At 64.6% G+C, this 17,351-nt stretch overlaps 1 protein-coding gene across 2 annotated transcripts; it reads left to right on the top strand.

Moving 5' to 3' along the window:
• Positions 1 to 714: 714 nt before the first annotated feature.
• On the top strand, positions 715 to 15,783 carry PLCB3 (phospholipase C beta 3; the record flags this gene model as incomplete). Of its 2 annotated transcripts, XM_080713730.1 has the most annotated exons (31): positions 715 to 813; positions 3,310 to 3,387; positions 3,655 to 3,723; positions 3,815 to 3,955; positions 4,138 to 4,217; positions 4,299 to 4,352; positions 4,445 to 4,520; positions 4,621 to 4,721; positions 5,383 to 5,549; positions 5,616 to 5,762; positions 6,941 to 7,181; positions 7,409 to 7,493; positions 7,573 to 7,759; positions 8,326 to 8,531; positions 9,190 to 9,286; positions 9,360 to 9,444; positions 9,666 to 9,790; positions 10,039 to 10,193; positions 10,276 to 10,437; positions 10,906 to 11,005; positions 11,092 to 11,196; positions 11,350 to 11,441; positions 12,948 to 13,101; positions 13,179 to 13,214; positions 13,295 to 13,487; positions 13,865 to 14,018; positions 14,107 to 14,183; positions 14,260 to 14,349; positions 14,419 to 14,476; positions 15,425 to 15,511; positions 15,589 to 15,783. In XM_080713730.1, the coding sequence occupies 31 exons, from the start codon at positions 715 to 717 to the stop codon at positions 15,781 to 15,783; spliced, it is 3,696 nt and encodes a 1,231-aa protein (XP_080569856.1). The 2 variants fall into 2 exon arrangements, with proteins under 2 accessions (XP_080569856.1, XP_080569857.1); XM_080713731.1 differs by lacking the exons at positions 3,310 to 3,387; positions 3,655 to 3,723 and having other exon boundaries at positions 3,869 to 3,955.
• Between the last annotated feature and the right edge of the window lie 1,568 nt (positions 15,784 to 17,351).

Genomic DNA, 17,351 nt, shown 5'->3' on the forward strand with positions numbered 1-17,351 from the left:
GGAGGGGCGCTGCCTGCGGCGGGAGGCCCATTAGCCAGCTAAGTGCTCCAGGGAGGGGGTGAGGCGAAGCCAGGGCGCAGAGGGGTGGTGTGTGTGTGTGTGTGTGTGTGTGTGTGTGTGTGTGTGTGTGCGCGCGCGTGCGCGTGTGTGTGCGCGCGCGCGCGCGTGCAGTGGCTTTTCCTGCACTCAGCTAAGTGAAGCAGAGCGGGTTGGAAGACAGGGTGCTCCATCCCAGTCCAAGTCCTGCCCCTTGCTAGATCTGAGCCCCCCTCCCCAGAACCCTAGGCGGGCTGACTCTGGCAGGTGTTAAGCGTTGCCCTTTGCACCCAGTCCCACCAGCTGCAGCCCCCCAAAGCCCCGTGACCCCAAGCGCCCTCCCCTTCCCGCAAGCCCCCTCCCAAAGAACCAAGTCTTACTGAGTGAGCCCCCTACCAGGCCCGCTCTAGTCCTGGCTGCCCTGCCCCATCCCCCTGGCTGCAGTCCCCGCCCCGGCCGCCAGGGGGAGCCGGCGGGGCGGGGCCGGCGCGCGGCCGGGGCGGGGCTCGGGGGCGGGGCCGGCGTCCAGGCTCGGCTCCGTCCGGGACAGACTGGCGGGCGGGCGGGCGCTGACGCCGCGGGGCCGGAGCGGGCCGCGCGCGGGCGCCGGGGGGCAGCGGCGGCGCCGTCGGTCGGCGTCGGGGCTCCGCGGGTCCCCGGACCGTCCCCGGCTCGGCCATGGCGGGCGCCAGGCCCGGCGTCCACGCGCTGCAGCTGGAGCCGCCCACCGTGGTGGAGACCCTGCGGCGGGGGAGTAAGTTCATCAAATGGGACGAGGTAAGCGCGGCGGCCCCCGCTCGCCCTCGGGTGGACGCGCGGACCCCTCCAGCCTCGCCTGGCCGCGGCGCCCTCTTCCCAGCCCGGCTGTGCTCCGGAAACTTGGGTCCCCAGTGGCCCCGGTCATGGAGACTTTGGGTGCCCCAAGCCGGCCCCTCAGCTCTGGTAAATCGGGCACCCCGCTCTTTGGCGCGGTGCTCTGAACCCCAATAAATCCCGCACCCCCTTTTCACTCGTCTTTTCCGCCCCTCCCTGCCAGACAAATTCTGGTTCCCCTCTCTGTCCTGGCCTGGGCCCCGGACCCTGCGCGGCACTGGACCCGGCCGACTCTGCACCCTCCTCCTGGGGGGCCCCCGGGGCCCCCTCTCCCCGGGGCCGCGGCCTGAGCAACTCTTCCATTCATCACTTTTCCTCTCTCCTGCCGACACCCCTTCGCCCAGCTCCCGTCAGGTGGAAGCGCCGAGTCACCCCCTAGTGGAAGGTCGGCCCCCCAAGTTCCTCCACCTTGGGGACTTTGCTCCCCACTCCTTAGCTCGGGACTTTGAACCCCAATAAATCCCGGCCCCCCCTAATACCCGCAGTGTCTGTGGTGTTTCCCAGACGCCCACGTCCCCACCTGCGGCGCCCCCTCCCGTCCCGGGCCCCACCAGGGTTCTCAGGTCGCCCCCTCCTCTGCCCGCAGGGCCCCTCCTTCCCTTGGGGCCTCCCCCCCCCCCCCCCCCCCGAGGCCGGCGCTTCCTCGAAGCTCCTTCCTAGTCGGGCCACAGGCCTGGAAGACACTGGGCTCCTTTCCGGCTGGGTGGGGCTGGAAGGCGTGGGAGCAGGGGGGAGGGGCTGGGGGCGTGGCCTGAGCGGCAGGTGTGCGGGTGAGGGGTGCCGCTGCTCCCTAGGGGCGGGGAGACCCCCTCCCCCAGGCCAGTCTGAAGGGAAAAGTTTCTCCTTTTCCTTCCAGTGTGATAAACCCAAATAAGGAAGTGGGAGCAGGGAGAGGGCCCTGGGGGTGGGGTGGGGGTGCTGACCAGGGCACCAGGCTGGAGACCAGGGACGTGGGCCTGCTTTGAGGGTCAGACCCCTGGGGAGGGGCCCAGAGAGGTCCTGGGGGCCGAACCCACAGATTCCCCCCTCCTCATGCTACAGCGGAACCTCAGCCCCAGGGCAGGGTTGGAAATTCCCAAGAGGGCTGTAGCCCCCAAGACTAAGCATCTCAAAGTTTTGGGATCCTCCTGTCCCCACCATCCCCATCAGCTGCCATCCCTTGTGAGCAAAGCCTGCAATGGGCGGGGCTGGTGCCACCCCTTTCTCCAGAAGGGGAAACAGGTCTGGAAGTTGGAGGCTCAGCCCAGGCCCCGTGTGGGGCTGTGGCTCAGGCCGGGGGCTGGGAGCCCAGCAGGGTCGCTGGCCCTGGAACTGTGCTGCTTACAAATCCTGGCTCCTCTCTCTACCTTGAGCAAGCCATAGCCTCCCCGTGCCTCAGTTTCCTGGTGTAGAAAATGGCGACAGCAGTACATTCCCATAGGGTCATTAGGGGGCCAAGCGGCCCCAGCGTCTTGACTGCTTGGAATCGGACCTGGCGTGCAGCGGGAGCCCTGTGCACAAGGGGCAGTAGTCTGTTAGGTGACAGGGCTGTCCACCAGACAGCAGCAATTTGGAGTGACACCCAGTGTGAGCTGGTAGAGCTCTTCCCGTGGCCACCAGGCACCCTGCCTGGCCCAGTGCAAGCCCTTGATGGCTCCCCTCCGGCTGCAAGAGCCTGAGTCACAGGGGGCCCTGGGAGCGTGCCAGTGAGTGGGCCCTCCGCAGGACGGGGCAGTGCTCTTCCCTTTCGCCTGCCAGCTGCAGGGCCATTTGGGGGAAGACAGCTTACAGCCCCGCCCTTCTGGGGACATTCTGCGTCCGGGTGCTGTGGCGATCCCGGGAGGCGCAGGGTAGCGGTTCATGGTCTTCGAGGTGGACCGAGGGGTGGCGGGCCAGGCTTCAAGGTGCCCCAAGGGAGGCAGAAGTCTGTGGGGTCAGACTCCCGAACCCTCTGCTCTCACCCCGTAAACGTCTCATGGTGTGCTCTGCTAAGGCGGCTGTGGGCCAGGGGCTGCAGCTGCCACGGGGCCCCCAGGCCTTCTGAGAAAACGGGGTCCAGGGTGGGGGTGTGGGACTCCGTGGGTAGAGAAGGAAGGCAGGGGATTCCTAGCACAGGGAACAGCTGGGAGGTGAGGAAAGGGTAGCTAGTGGCCCATGTGACCGTGTCTTAGGGCAGAGGACGCAAGTCAGGGAAGGGCCTTTGGGCCAGAGCGTCAGATGTCACACTCATGTCACGCTGAGGACAGATGTCACACTCAGGACCGTGGCTTTGCTCCGAGGGCTGAAGGCAGTTGTGGAGGACCTGTGGGCTAGTTGAAGGCTCCTCTTGGCAGAGTCTGGGAAAGAGAGCTGGAAGGGGTCCAGGGGTCAAGTTTGCCTCAGACCTGACTCCCTGACTCTGGTGCCCCGTGCTGTCCCCAGGAAGCCTCCAGTCGGAACCTGGTCACCCTGCGCGTGGACTCCAGTGGCTTCTTCCTGTACTGGACGGGACCCAACATGGTGAGGGTGGATGCTGGTGCAGCTTGCAGAGGCCTGTGGCCCGCTGGAGACCCCTCACCCTGGCCCCTGGCCCTCCTGCCCAGGGGTGGGGCCCAGCTGCTGGCTGACCTCCCCAGGCTCCCCAGACAGGAAGTGCTAAGGGCAGGGGCGAGGCTGGGGCTGTGTCCCAGGGCAGCCATTCTGCGGCTTCAGGGTGGGGGAGCTTGGGGGCTCCCGCCTTTTCGCCCTGCGGCTGCTCAGACCCACTCTGGCATCTGGTTTCCTCAGGAGGTGGACACGCTGGATATCAGTTCCATCAGGGACACACGGACAGGCCGATATGCCCGCCTGCCCAAGGTGAGCAAGCCCTGGGCCGAGACCCAGGACTTCAGGACCGAGGGAGCCGGGGTGCGGGGTGCCCCTCCTCACCCTGGCTCTTGCCCTTCAGGACCCCAAGATCCGGGAAGTGCTGGGCTTTGGGGGCCCCGATGCCCGGCTGGAGGAGAAACTGATGACGGTGGTGGCCGGGCCAGACCCAGTGAACACCACGTTCCTGAACTTTATGGCCGTGCAGGATGACACTGTCAAGGTGGGCGGGGCCCAGGGACAGCCGGGGAGCCCCGCGCCCCTTCGCTCGGTTGCCTGTTCCTTGCCGAGCGCCTGCCTAGATCCGCCTGCTAGATCCGCGCGGTCCTCTGTTCTGGGCGTGGGCAGGGCTGGCCCAGTCCCTCTGTCCCCGCTCATCCCCCTCCTCTGGGTGCGACTCGCCAGGTCTGGGCCGAGGAGCTGTTCAAGCTGGCTATGAACATCCTGGCTCAGAACGCCTCCCGGAACACCTTCCTGCGGAAAGCGTGAGCTCAGGGCCACCCTGGGGGGCGTCCGGGGTTCAGGTGGCCGTCCCTGGGGTGTGACCCCTGCACCTGCCTCCCCAGATACACGAAGCTGAAGCTGCAGGTGAACCAGGACGGACGGATCCCCGTCAAGAAGTGAGCGCCCCGCCCCCGCCGCGGCTCCTCTCCTGTCCTGACCTTGCTGGCCTTTGGCCCCCACTGACCCTGACCCTTCCCGCCCGAGCTAGTATCCTGAAGATGTTCTCCGCGGACAAGAAGCGGGTGGAGACTGCGCTGGAGTCCTGTGGCCTAAATTTCAACAGGGTGTGTGGGGTGGGGGCAGGGGTGGGCCGGGGTGTCTCTGTGGGACCCCGTCCCTGGTGGCTGGCGGCCCCGGCTTCTCAACCCCCACTCCTCACACCAGAGCGAGTCCATCCGGCCTGATGAGTTTTCCTTGGAAATCTTCGAGCGGTTCCTGAACAAGCTGTGTCTGCGGCCGGACATTGACAAGATCCTGCTGGAGATGTGAGCAGGGCTGGCCCCGTCTCCCGGCCCCCGCTCCCATGTCTGTCCTGCTCAGTGCGCCTCCAGCCCAGGGAGGAGGGCGCTCGGAAGGGGGGCTCAGCACCAGGTGGGGTGCTACGGCAGTGAGCTCGCCCTCAGAACCATGGTTTCTCTTTTTTTTCTTTCTTTTTTTTTTTTGTGGGTCTGGGGATTGAACCCAGGGGCATTCTACCTCCAAGCTACATCCCCAGCCCCATTTTTTAATTCTTTATTTTGAAACAGAGTCTCACTGAGTTGCAAAGGCCATAAGTAGTAGCTGACGCTGTCCGTGAACTCTGATCCTCCGGTCTCTGCCTCCCAAATGGTGGGATTACAAGCGTACCCACACAGCAAGGGAGGGCTGGAGCTGAGGCTGGATCCAGGGTCTAGAGGCACCGGGTGACGGGCTGAGTCCTCAGGGGCCTCTGAAGCCCTTGTTAACCCAATGCCAACTTGTCCCCTGCCCCTTCAACCCCGAGCGATCAGGGAGCCAGTGGAGAAACAGGCCTGGAGGGGCAGCGACTAGCTCAGGGCCCCAGCCTGGCTGCTGGAGCTAGGCAGGGCCTTCCGGCTCCCTCTCCCCGGCTTGCCGTGGGGGCTGGTGGTGAGGCTGCGGCCTGATCTGGCTTCTGGCCTCCTCCAGAGGCGCCAAGGGCAAGCCGTACCTGACGCTGGAGCAGCTCATGGACTTCATCAACCAGAAGCAGAGGGACCCCAGACTCAACGAGGTGCTGTACCCGCCCCTGCGGCCCTCCCAGGCCCGGCTGCTCATCGAGAAGTACGAGCCCAACCAGCAGTTCCTGGAGCGCGGTGAGTGGCGGGCGCTGGGCGGGGTGGCAGGTGGGGAGGGCCCCTGACCTCCGGCCCCCACCCCAGACCAGATGTCCATGGAGGGCTTCAGCCGCTACCTGGGCGGGGAGGAGAACGGCATCTTGCCCCTGGAGGCCCTGGACCTGAGCGCGGACATGACCCAGCCGCTGAGCTCCTACTTCATCAACTCCTCACACAACACGTACCTCACGGGTGAGCGGCTGCGGTGGGCGCGGCCCCCTGACCCCTGACCCCTTCCCTCTCCCCCTGCCCCCTGCCCTCTGTCCCCTGACCCCTTCCCTCTGCCCCCTGCCCCCTCCCTTTGACCCCTTCCCTCTCCCTCCTGCCCTCTGCCCTCTGCTCTCCCTCCTTCTTGCAGCTCATTTGCAGGGAGTGGGTGGGGAGCAGGCAGCCTGTCCCAGGAGGGGAGAGGGGAGCGGGGCTTCTCTGCAGCCTAAGCCCCACTCCAGGTCAGGGTGCCTCCCTGGGGAGGGCTGAAGCAGCCATGGCTTGTGACAGGGAGGAACTGCCAGTGCGCAGGCTGCGGCTGGTGACTGCTTGGTGGTTTTAAGCAGCAGAAAGGAGCCGGGCGTGGTGGCGCACGCTTGTAATCCCAGCATTCGGGAGGCTGAGACAGGAGGATCTGGGTTGGTGGCCAGCCTTAGCTACTTAGTGAGGCCCTTTGTAACTCAGTGAGACCCTGTTTCAGAATAAAGAATAAAAAAATAGGGCTGGGAGTGTAGTTTAGAGATAGAATGTCCCTGGGTCCGTCCCCAGTACTGCATAATAAATAAATAAATTAATTAATTAATTATTTTTAAAAAGGGCTCGGGGCAGTGCTCAGTGGTGCTGTGCTTGTGTGGTGTGCATGGGGCCCTGGGTTCAATTCCTGGCACTGCAAAGAAAAAAAAAAAAAAAAGAAGGAAGCAGAAAGAGGGCCCGGGCTGGGGGCAGGTGCACAGCAGGGCTGGCGAGAGGGTGGGGCCGCACCGGCCTGGGAGACTTCTGGACTTATCCTGAGCGGAACAGAGGTGCTTTGGAGGGCAGGAAGCTGGGGCGGGGTGGATATGACCTGGCATGCTTTTAGAAGGCTGACGCCAGGCGCGCTGTAGGGGCTGGACTGGAGGCAGGAGGTGGGAATGAAGGCAGGGAGCGTGGTAAGGTCCTGGGGAGCCCTCGAGGGTGTTGATGACTCCCCCGGGTGAGCCCTGGAGGTGCCCACTTGGCGTGGACCCCAGGATTGGGGGCATGGGATGTGGCCTCGCCCTGGGGGAGCAGTGCTGGTTCCAGAGTGTGCTGAGGCCGGGCTGGCCACTCCAGGGGCCACTTGTCCCCAGCATGGCCTGTCCTGGGGGGTGTGGGGCGCCACGGTGACACTGCCTTGTCCCCAGCGGGGCAGCTGGCCGGGACCTCGTCGGTGGAGATGTATCGGCAGGCGCTGCTGTGGGGGTGCCGCTGTGTGGAACTGGATGTGTGGAAGGGGCGGCCGCCCGAGGAGGAACCCTTCATCACCCACGGCTTCACCATGACCACGGAGGTGCCGCTGCGCGACGTGCTGGAGGCCATCGCGGAGACCGCCTTCAAGACCTCGCCCTACCCTGTCATCCTCTCCTTCGAGAACCACGTGGACTCGTGAGTGGCCGCTTGCCCAGGGGCCCACGCCCAGCCTTCTGTCCCAAGACGCCCGTCCCCGGAATCTGAAGCACGGAGGCCTCTGAGTGCCCTTGATGGGCCCAGAGACGGCCTTCCCGCCAGGCCCTGGCGACCTCTGACCTGGGAAACTCCACCCACCCTGTGGGCTTCTCAATTGTCCAGCCTCCGCTCCCCAGGAACCTCTGACCTCTGACCTCGGCCAACAGGGCGAAGCAGCAGGCCAAGATGGCCGAGTACTGCCGATCCATCTTTGGGGACGCCCTGCTTATCGACCCACTTGATAAGTACCCGGTATGGGGGGCTTGGAGCTGAGGGGGGCACAGGGGGCTGCGGGTGCCTCGCGGACACTGACCTGGCTGCCTTTGTGCAGCTGGCCCCTGGGGTCCCCCTGCCCAGCCCCCAGGACCTGATGGGCCGCATCCTGGTCAAGAACAAGAAGCGGCACCGGCCCAGCGCCGGCATCCCCAACAGCTCTGTGCGCAAGCGGCCGCTGGAGCAGAGCAACTCCACCCTGAGTGAGAGCTCTGCCGCCACCGAGCCCTCCTCGCCCCAGCTCGGTAGGCTGCCCCTGCGCCGCCCCGTGACCCCGCGGCCCTCCTCACACTCAGCCCAGCTCTCAGCTCCGGCCCCAGGCAGCCTGCCCAGCTCCGGAACTCCCGACCCCTCAGCCTCTGCCTCTCACCCCTCAGCCTTCCTCCGAGTTCTGACCTTTGATCTCAGTGGGCCACAGGCCCTTGCTTGGCATGTGACCCTCACACGCTGTCCTGTGGCTCTCCCCGCCCAGTAGGTGATCATTTCAGTTAACTTTCACCTTGTCACCTCGTCTGACCTGTCGCCCACCTGAGCCTCGCGCGGGGTGTGGGTCTGACCTCTCCTCGTCTGCCCTTGGTCCTTCTTTAACCCTGTGGGGAAGGCAGCTGCGCCCCAGTGCCTGACGTCTCTCTTCCAGCTGCCCGCCCACCTCTGCTTGTACTAACTCCAGGCCTTCACCTTTGACCTGTGCCCCTCTGGTGCCTTGGAAGCCCGCCCTCTGCCCTGTGCCCAGGCCCCTGGGTTCCCTGTGGAGCTGCCCCACAGACTGGGCACACCGTGACCCCGACCCCCTGTGGCCCGCCCCCTGCAGGGTCGCCCAGCTCCGACAGTGGCACGGGCCTGAGCAATGGAGAGGAGGTGGGGCTGGAGAAGCCCAGCCTGGAGCCCCAGAAGTCTCTGGGAGAAGAGGGCCTGAGCCGGGCTCCCGACGTCCTCGGAGCTGCTGACCGAGAGGAAGAGGAGGAAGAAGAGGAAGAGGAGGAGACAACCGACCCCAAAAAGCCGACCACAGATGAGGTCAGGCCCCCGGGCGGGCAGGTGTGGGGGCCGAGATTCCCTTTCCCAGTATCTGCTGGGCACCCTCTAGGTGTCAGGTGTGGTACTGGGTACCGGGTGTGGCTGTGAACAGGACAGACCGTATCCCAGCCCCTTGAAGTCTAGTGTGTATGTGGGGAGAGTCTTCAGTAAATAAGCAAGGAAAGGAATGTACATTTATGCTCAGGTAGGCCAGGGAGGGGTGAGTTTGGGTACAGAATGGGGAAGGGGAGTCTGACCTGGGCAGGGAGATTGGGTAGACAGACCTGAGGAGTGGGAATAGCACATGCCAAGGTCCTGTGGCAGGGCCAGAGGGTACAGGAACGGCCCGTGAAAGCAGCTGTATCTGAGCGGTTTCGGAGGGTAGTGATTGGAAAGGGCGTTGTGGAGTGGAATCGGGGCTCGTGCATGTGACCCTGGGCTTGGCTGGGGGGCAGGAGTGCACCAGGAGGAGGGGGGGTCCAGCGCGTGCTGGCCAGGCCGGGGGGAGAAGGCTTCTGGGGCAGAGACCAGGAAAGGACTATGTGGCCGTGATGCGGGAATGGGGCACCCATGGAAAGCCGCTGGCCGTGCACCCTGGGAGGCGTGGAGGGCGAGGGTGTTGTGACTTCCGGTGTTGCTCACGGGGCGGGGGCTACAGGGCACAGCCAGCAGTGAGGTCAACGCCACGGAGGAGATGTCCACGCTGGTCAACTACATCGAGCCGGTCAAGTTCAAGTCCTTCGAGGCTGCCCGGAGTGAGTGCGGTGGGGGTGGGTGGGAGCGGCCCTGCCCAGCAGCTAGCCTGACCCCACCCTCTGCCACCCCCAGAAAGGAACAAGTGCTTCGAGATGTCATCCTTTGTGGAGACCAAGGCCATGGAGCAGCTGACCAAGAGCCCCCTGGAGTTTGTGGAGTATCCTCCGGAGGCCCAGGGCAGGCCGGCCGATGCCGGTCTGACTGCCTCCGCCCGCCGCGGGGGCTGGCCTGGGGGTCTGGGCAGGCCTAGACCAGAGGCCAGAGGGGTAGCACAAACAAAGCTTCGCAGGGGAAGGATCCCAGGGGCGCAGAGCTACGCGGGGGCCCAGGGCATCGGGTGGGCACTGGTACCCGTGTGGCCTTGACCTCCGGCCTCAGATACAACAAGCAGCAGCTCAGCCGCATCTACCCCAAGGGCACCCGCGTGGACTCCTCCAACTACATGCCCCAGCTCTTCTGGAACGTGGGCTGCCAGCTGGTCGCCCTCAACTTCCAGACCTTGGGTGAGCTGTGACCGGGCTCGACCTTGACCCCGAGGGGCGACTCCTGACCCATCCTCAGGTCTCTAAAGAGACCTCCAGCTCATCCCAGATGCTGAGACTGAGCTCAGACCCTGACCCTGGCTGATCCTGACCGCTCACTGTCCCATCTTTCCTGAGCTTGCACCTCCGAGACCCCTGCCCCCCACGACCCTGTCCTGCCAGATCCTGTTTGACCTGTGACTGAGCCCGCGCCTCCCGTGTTGCCGCAGACGTGCCGATGCAGCTCAACGCCGGCGTGTTTGAGTACAACGGGCGCAGCGGGTACCTTCTCAAGCCCGAGTTCATGCGGCGGCCGGACAAGTCCTTTGACCCCTTCACTGAGGTCATCGTGGACGGCATCGTGGCCAATGCCCTGCGGGTCAAGGTGGGGCCGCGAGGGCTGGGCCAGGCTGGGGACCGGGGCTTGGGACCGTCCACAGCCCCCTCACTGCTGCGGCCCCACCCAGGTGATCTCGGGGCAGTTCCTGTCCGACAGGAAGGTGGGCATCTACGTGGAGGTAGACATGTTCGGTCTCCCCGTGGACACACGGCGCAAATACCGCACGCGGACGTCGCAGGGAAACTCATTTAACCCCGTGTGGGAGGAGGAGCCTTTCGACTTCCCCAAGGTGAGCCGGACCCGCCCACCCAGGCTGTGGTGGGGGCAGGAGCCAGGCACTCTGGCAGTGCCGGAGACCAGGTGAGGCAGGGCGGCAGGGCCTGTGATGAGCAGACCCAGCCTGCCCATCTCCGAGGTGGCAAGCGCTTGCCCGAGACCACAGCCCCAAGCGCGGCTCCCCCGCTGCCAAGCCACAGGACGAGGTTTCGCTCCCAGGCTCCTGGCTCGCTCTGTGGCGTCTAGGCTGGTGATGCGCTGACCAGCATGGCGGCCCGAGAGGTCCGTCTGCCCGTGTCCTTGGCTTAGGGCCCTAATGGCCACTGGCCACCGCGGGGCCAGGCGGTAGAGATGTGGGCAAGCCAGCAGCCCTGCGGTGCCAGTGACCGATGGCCAGAGTGGCCTTGCCTGAGGATCCCGAGCCGCGCTTGGGCCCGGGGGCCATGGCTGCTCCGTGGCGCAGCACAGCCTTCACCCACAGGTGGTGCTGCCCACGCTGGCGTCGCTTCGCATCGCGGCCTTTGAGGAGGGCGGCAAGTTTGTAGGGCACCGGATCCTGCCTGTGTCTGCCATTCGCTCAGGTGAGCCGCGGGGCTCTCTGGGCGGGCGGAGGTCACCTGTGCAGGTGTTTGGCCAGGCCCGGCCGACCTTGCCCTCCCGCTTCCAGGATACCACTACGTCTGCCTGCGGAACGAGGCCAACCAGCCCCTGTGCCTGCCCGCCCTGCTTATCTACACCGAGGCCTCCGACTACATCCCTGACGACCACCAAGGTAAGCCATGTGCGGGGGAGAGTGGGCAGGGCTGAGGGGGTCGGGGATGGAGGCCTGCACCCGGCCAGGGCCCGTGTCCCTTCCTTGAGACCAGCGGGTCAGGGGCACAGCCTGGGGCTCTGCCTGAGCCTCTCGGGTTCTGCCTCCCTCCAGACTACGCGGAGGCCCTGATCAACCCCATTAAGCACGTCAGCCTAATGGACCAGCGGGCCAAGCAGCTGGCCGCCCTCATTGGAGAGAGTGAGGTGAGCCCTCCTGGGAGCTGGGCAGCGCCGAGGCTCGCTGCGACCCCGGACTCCAGCGGGCAGGCCTGCTGGGGGCGTGGGGGTGCGCAGGTTGGCAAGGGCTGAGCGCAGGCTTCTGGTAGAGAAGGGCCTGCACCCTCTGCTGTCCAGGCCCATGCTGTCTGCCCTCCCCGCCCAGCCAGCTGGCTCCTCCCCACCTCCTCTGCAGGGAGAGCCTGTTACTCTTTCTGGATTTTTCTGTGACATTGGGTGAGTGGGGCACCAGCTCTCGCCAGCCAGGCTTACCGTGAGCCCCTTTCCCCTCTGCGGCTCCCTCGCTGCCCAGCCACCTCCAGTGCAGAGACGGACACTGTGGCCCTGCACGGCTGGCGTGTGGTCACTCAGCGCAGAGTGGCCTGGCCGGGCCTCTGGCCCTCACCGTCCACCTCCAGTGCCAGGCCTTTCTGCCACAACACCAGGGCAGGGGCTCTGGTCACAGGCTGGTCACTGTGGCTGTGGGATTTTTTTCCCCTTGCGGTGCTGGAGATAGAACCCAGGGCTTTTTACACGCCAGGCAAGCTCTCTTCCAGTGGGCTACCCTAGCCACAGCTGCGTGTCCTTAGGAAATAGAAACCACCCGTTTGCGCTCAAGAGGCTCTTGGGTCAGTCCTGGTCTGGACTGTCTCCAGCTCCAGGTGGGGTCACAGCTGGGGGTACAGGCTCCTGGCTACGTCACCAGGGCAGGTTGAGGCCACAGAGGCCTTTAAAGCGTGGGGCTGAGAGCCAGGAGGAAGGCTGGCTTCCGTTGGGGACTGATCAGCACAGAGGCTCAGCCACGTGTCTGGAGCCGCCGGTCCCCGGGGCCCGCGGCGGGCGGGAAGAGACGCTGCAATTAGGGCTGCGTGAAGCTGTTAGTGGGAGAGGCGGGTGCCCACCCTGCGGCCGCTTCCTCTGCTGATTTAATCAGGAGCTGAGCAGGGAGACAGATGAGGGACTGTGGGCGAGGGTGCAGGGATTCAGAGAGGGAGGATTCTCGGGCCCGGCCAGGCCTTTCCAGAACCATCTGGGACTTCCTAGGCGCTGTCTTCCCTACTCTGGTGGACAGGGATTTGGAGGTGCTTGTTTTTTGTTTTGCTTTGCGGGTCTGAGGATGGAACCCTGGGAGATTTTACCTCTCAGCTACACCCCCAGCCCTATTTTTTGTTCTTTTATTTTGAAACAGGTTCTCACTATGTTGCAGAGGGCCTCACTGAGTGGCTGAGGCTGCCGGTGAACCGCGATCCTCCTGTCTCAGCCTCCCGAGTGCTGGGATGACAAGCGTGTGCCGCCACGCCCGGCTTAGAGTTTTTTGTGTTAAACCTCTCAGTTCTCCTGCAGGCATCCAAATAGCACTGTGTTGGGACCTGGAGTCCGGTGGCTAAACAGGTCAAAGGAGCTGGCGGACACTGGGATCCCCGGGAGAGCAGGGGACACAGAGCCGGCGGGAGCAGCATTTCTGGAAAGGGCTTCTGCTTCTTGCCCCCACAGGCTCAGGCTGGCCTGGAGATGAGCCAGGAGACCCAGGCTCAGCAGCCAGGGTCCCAGCTCTCCACGAACCCCACACCTAGCGCCCTGGATGCCTCCCCCCGGCGGCCTGCGGGCCCCACCACTTCCCCCGCCAGCTCCTCCCTCAGCAGCCCAGGTAAGCGGAGCCCGCCCCGGTGGGCCGAGGGCCCGGCTCTGCCTCCTGATCTTCTCACGGTGGCCTCTGCTCTCCAGGGCAGCGTGACGACCTCATCGCCAGCATCCTGTCAGGTAGGGCCAGGCCTGCTGGGGTCCCCCCAGGGCACCCGCCCCAGCCCACCCAGCCTGCCCACTTTCACTCTGGCTTGCAGAGGTGGCCCCGGCCCCGCTTTCCGAGCTCCGCGGCCACAAGTCTCTAGTGAAACTCCGGAGCCGACAGGAGCGCGACCTGCGGGAGCTGTACAAGAAACACCAGCGGAAGGCCGTCGCGCTCACCCGCCGCCTGCTCGAGGGGCTGGCCCAGGCCCGCGCCGAAGGCAGATGCCGGCACCCGCCGGCTGTGCCGTGAGTGTTCCGAGGTCTCACGGGTGGGAACGTTGACAGATGTGCGGGCATGAGGGCCGGCCAGGCCGCACTTTGACCCCCAGGGCGGGGCATTTGGTGCAAGAAAAGGAGGTGGCTTCCCACACCGCCCCTCGCTCTCCCTTGAAGCATATGAGGAGGATGTGCCCAGGCAGCCACCCAGGAGCTAACGGTGCAGCCTCTGGCCCCAGTGGCCTCCTGGTTTGCATAACAGCAAAGCAGAGTAGAGGCCACCGTGAGAAGCCCAGGCGAGGGCGGAGCGAGCCTCCGGTGCTGCCCGCCTTGGCTGCTGCCCTGTGCCAGGCCCCCTCTGCCCTCCCCAGAGAGGGAGCCAGTCGCCCAGAAGGTCCTCCCTGCAGGGGTGGGGCTGCTGACCCGGAGGACACGAAGGAGGAGGAGGAAGAGGCCAAGCGTTATCGAGAGTTCCAGAACAGGCAGGTGCAGAGCCTGCTGGAGCTGAGGGAGGCCCAGGCAGACGCAGAGGCTGAGCGGAGGCTGGAGCACCTGAGGCAGGTGAGGGGCATGCAGCGGCTGCCGAGAGCCGGCCTCCCCGGGGCGGCTGGGCGACGCCCGGGGCACCCATGGCCGCCTGTGTCCCCAGGCCCAGCAGCGGCTCCGGGAGGTCGTCCTGGACGCGCACGCCACGCAGTTCAAGAGGCTGAAGGAGATGAACGAGAGGTGAAGGCAGGGACCGTGGGTGGCGGGGCCGGGACAGAGCCCAGTGCTGTGACCAGCCCCTCGCCACCCTGCCCAGGGAGAAGAAGGAGCTGCAGAAGATCCTGGACCGGAAGCGTCACAATAGCATCTCAGAGGCCAAGACGAGAGAGAAGCACAAGAAAGAGGCGTAAGCGCCGGGGTTGGGAGCCCGCGAGGTGGGCGGGCCCGGCCTGAGCCCTGCCTCGCTCCTTCACAGGGAACTGACCGAGATTAACCGGCGGCACATCACGGAGTCGGTCAACTCCATCCGGCGGGTGAGTGAGGCCACCCAGTGCGACCCCCCGAGCTCCAGCCCTGAGCGCGCATCAGAACCCATCGCTAGCCGGGCGCGGGGCGCACGCTTGTCACCCCAGCACTCGGGAGGCTGAGACAGGAGGATGGCGGTTCGCAGACAGCCCCGGCTACTTAGTGAGGCCCCTTGCAGCTCAGTGAGACCCGGTTTCGAAATAAGGGGAAAAAATGGGGCTGGGGTTGTTGCTCAGAGGTAATATGCCCCTGGGTTCAACCCCAGTACCACACACAAAAAAAAAGAAAAGAAAAGAAGCCAGGCGTGGTGGCGCACGCTTGTAATCCCCGCGCTTGGGAGGCGGCGACAGGAGGATCGCGCAGGTTCGAAGCCAGCCGCGCGCGTTGGCTTAGGAGACCCTGTTTCCAAATAAAAATATAAAATAGGTCTGGGAGTGTAGCCCGGAGGTAGAAGGGCTTCCAGGAACCCCAGTTACCACCAAAAAAAAAAAAAAAAAAAGAAAAGAAAAGAAAAGAAAGGCGTGGTGGCGTACACTTGTAATCCCAGCATTCGGGAGGCTGAGATAGGATCGTGGTTCACGGGCAGCCTCAGCCACTCAGTGAGGCCCCTGCAACTTAGACCCTGTTTCAAAAATAAAGAATGAAAGTAGGGCTGGGGGTGTAGTTTGAAGGTAGAATGCCTCTGGGTTCCATCCCCAGTACCACAAAAAAAAAAAAAAAAGAAAGAAAGAAACCCATCTCCCAGGTGCCTGGTGCCACACTGCCCTTGAGGGGCTTCTAGCCCCCCCCCGCCCCGGGCTTGGCAGCGCCCTGGTTCCCGCATCTTATCCAAAGCCAGCCATCTTGGGCTGAGCCCTGTGGCTCGGAGGCTTTTTGGGCGCTGTCACTCACCTGATCAGTGCTTGGCCGGAGCCCAGGCCCTGGTCCCTCCAGCCCGCCCTCGCCTGCCCTCACAGCTGGAGGAGGCCCAGAAGCAGCGGCAGGAGCGCCTGGTGGCGGGGCAGCAGCAGGTCCTGGAACAGCTGGCAGAAGAGGAGCCCAAGGTGCGGCCCCGGGGCAGGTGGGGCCTGGGCAGGGGCAGCGTGGCCTGGCCTCCCCGTGACACATGCTCCTCCCGCAGCTGCTGGCCGAGCTGACCCAGGAGTGCCAGGCACAGCGGGCGAGGCTGCCCCAGGAGATCCGCCGGAGCCTGCTGGGCGAGACGCCCGAGGGGCTCGGGGACGGGCCCCTGGTGGCCTGTGCCAGCAACGGTCACGCGCCCGGGAGCAGCGGGCACCTGTCTGGTGCTGACTCGGAGGAGAACACGCAGCTCTGAACTGGCCGGGCAAGAGGTGGCCACAGGGCCAGGGTGGCGCTGGGCAGAGGGCAGGAGGCTAAGACACTAAGGCTTTTGGGGATTAACTTTTTATCCTTAGAAATTTTATTTTTTTAAACCCGGGGCCAGTGCCCCACACTAACTCCCTTCCTGTGTTTTTCTGCCCCCCCCCCATTAGTCTCCAGCCTACCCTCAGCCCTAGGGAAGGGCCTGGGCCGTGCCCCCCCCCCCCCGCCCCCTACACAGGAATGGGCCGGGCAAGTTTCTCCCACTTCCCAAGGAGCGCTGGGTGGAGCACGGGGAGGCAGGGGTCACGCTCTTTCTCTATTCGTTGGGGATTTTTTACATAAATAAAAGTGGATTTCAGGGAACCTGTGTGCAGTGTGGTTTGGGGTGAGAGGCCCACAGCTCTGAGCCTAGGTCTGCCTCCCCTGCTTCCTTGTCTATAAAATGGGCTGTGGGGTAGCAGCCAGGCCCCCTGGAGAAGGCTGGCTGGTGGATTTGACCTTGAGTGTCTCGCTGTGACCTTCCCCAGACCTCCTGCCTGTGCTCTGTCCCGGTGCTGGTCCCCGCTTCCCTGTCCTTTGCTTTCCCCCCTCCCGGGCTCCCCTGACCCCCGTCTTGGACGTGGAGGTGCAGGCTCTGCTTCAGGAAGCTTCCCCTGCCCCCCTTCCTGTTGCCCGAGGACCCCAGTGCCAGCATCTTCTGCCGCCTTCCTGGCTGCTCTGGGCCCCACATGGGCTGTTGACTCTGTTTAGGGGGTAAGTGGGAAGGGGTCCTGCCTGTGACCTGGGGGAGAAGGGCAGCTGCCCATCCCAGACGTCACCTAGGGCTGGCACCACGCATCTCCCTTATCCCTGTGAGGGAGATGTTCTGCTGTTTTACAGATGGGGAAACTGAGGCCCCAGCAGAAGCCAGGTGTGCCCAGCCACAGCTAAGTGGAGATGTCCCGGCCTGGAGGTGGGCCGACTGTTCACCTCCTGGAGGACCTGCCCTGTGCCCTGGGACCAGCGTGGAGTGGCAGAGACCCCGCAGAGAGGGCGAGGGCCAGGGTGCCGCTGGGCTGCCACGGGCTCTGCTGGCACCTCTTCAAGGCCTCTCCCAGCTTCCTGGCGCTTCCTGGGCAGGCTGCTCCCTCCTCCAGAGGAAGGCAGCTCTTATCTGGGCTTATCTCCTGCCAACTGAGTGTTTTCTTTGCTTTGTTTTTGCTGCAGCCTCCGGCAAACAGATGGGGTGGGAAAGCCAGAGAAACTGGGCAGCCAGAGCAGGGCCTTCCCAAGCTCCGTCCTGCAGGCCCTGTCCTGAGCCTCGGCTCCATCAGGCCTCTCCGCAGCGGGCTCCCGCTTTCCTGACTAGGTGGCTGCCACCTGCCCAAACATCACATCCATTCCGGCTCCTCAAAAACCAATTAAGTCCCAAACTCCCAGGTGTGCTATGTGACCCCCTCAAAAGCCCCAGCCTCAGCCGGGTGCGGTGGTGCATGCTTGTAATCACAGCACTTGGGAGGCTGGGAAAAGGATCGCAGGTTCGAGGACAGCCTCAGCAAGTAGTGAGACCCTCGTCAACCT

Source organism: Muscardinus avellanarius (assembly GCF_963383645.1).
Source record: "Muscardinus avellanarius genome assembly, chromosome: 1".
Classification (NCBI taxonomy): domain Eukaryota; kingdom Metazoa; phylum Chordata; class Mammalia; order Rodentia; family Gliridae; genus Muscardinus; species Muscardinus avellanarius.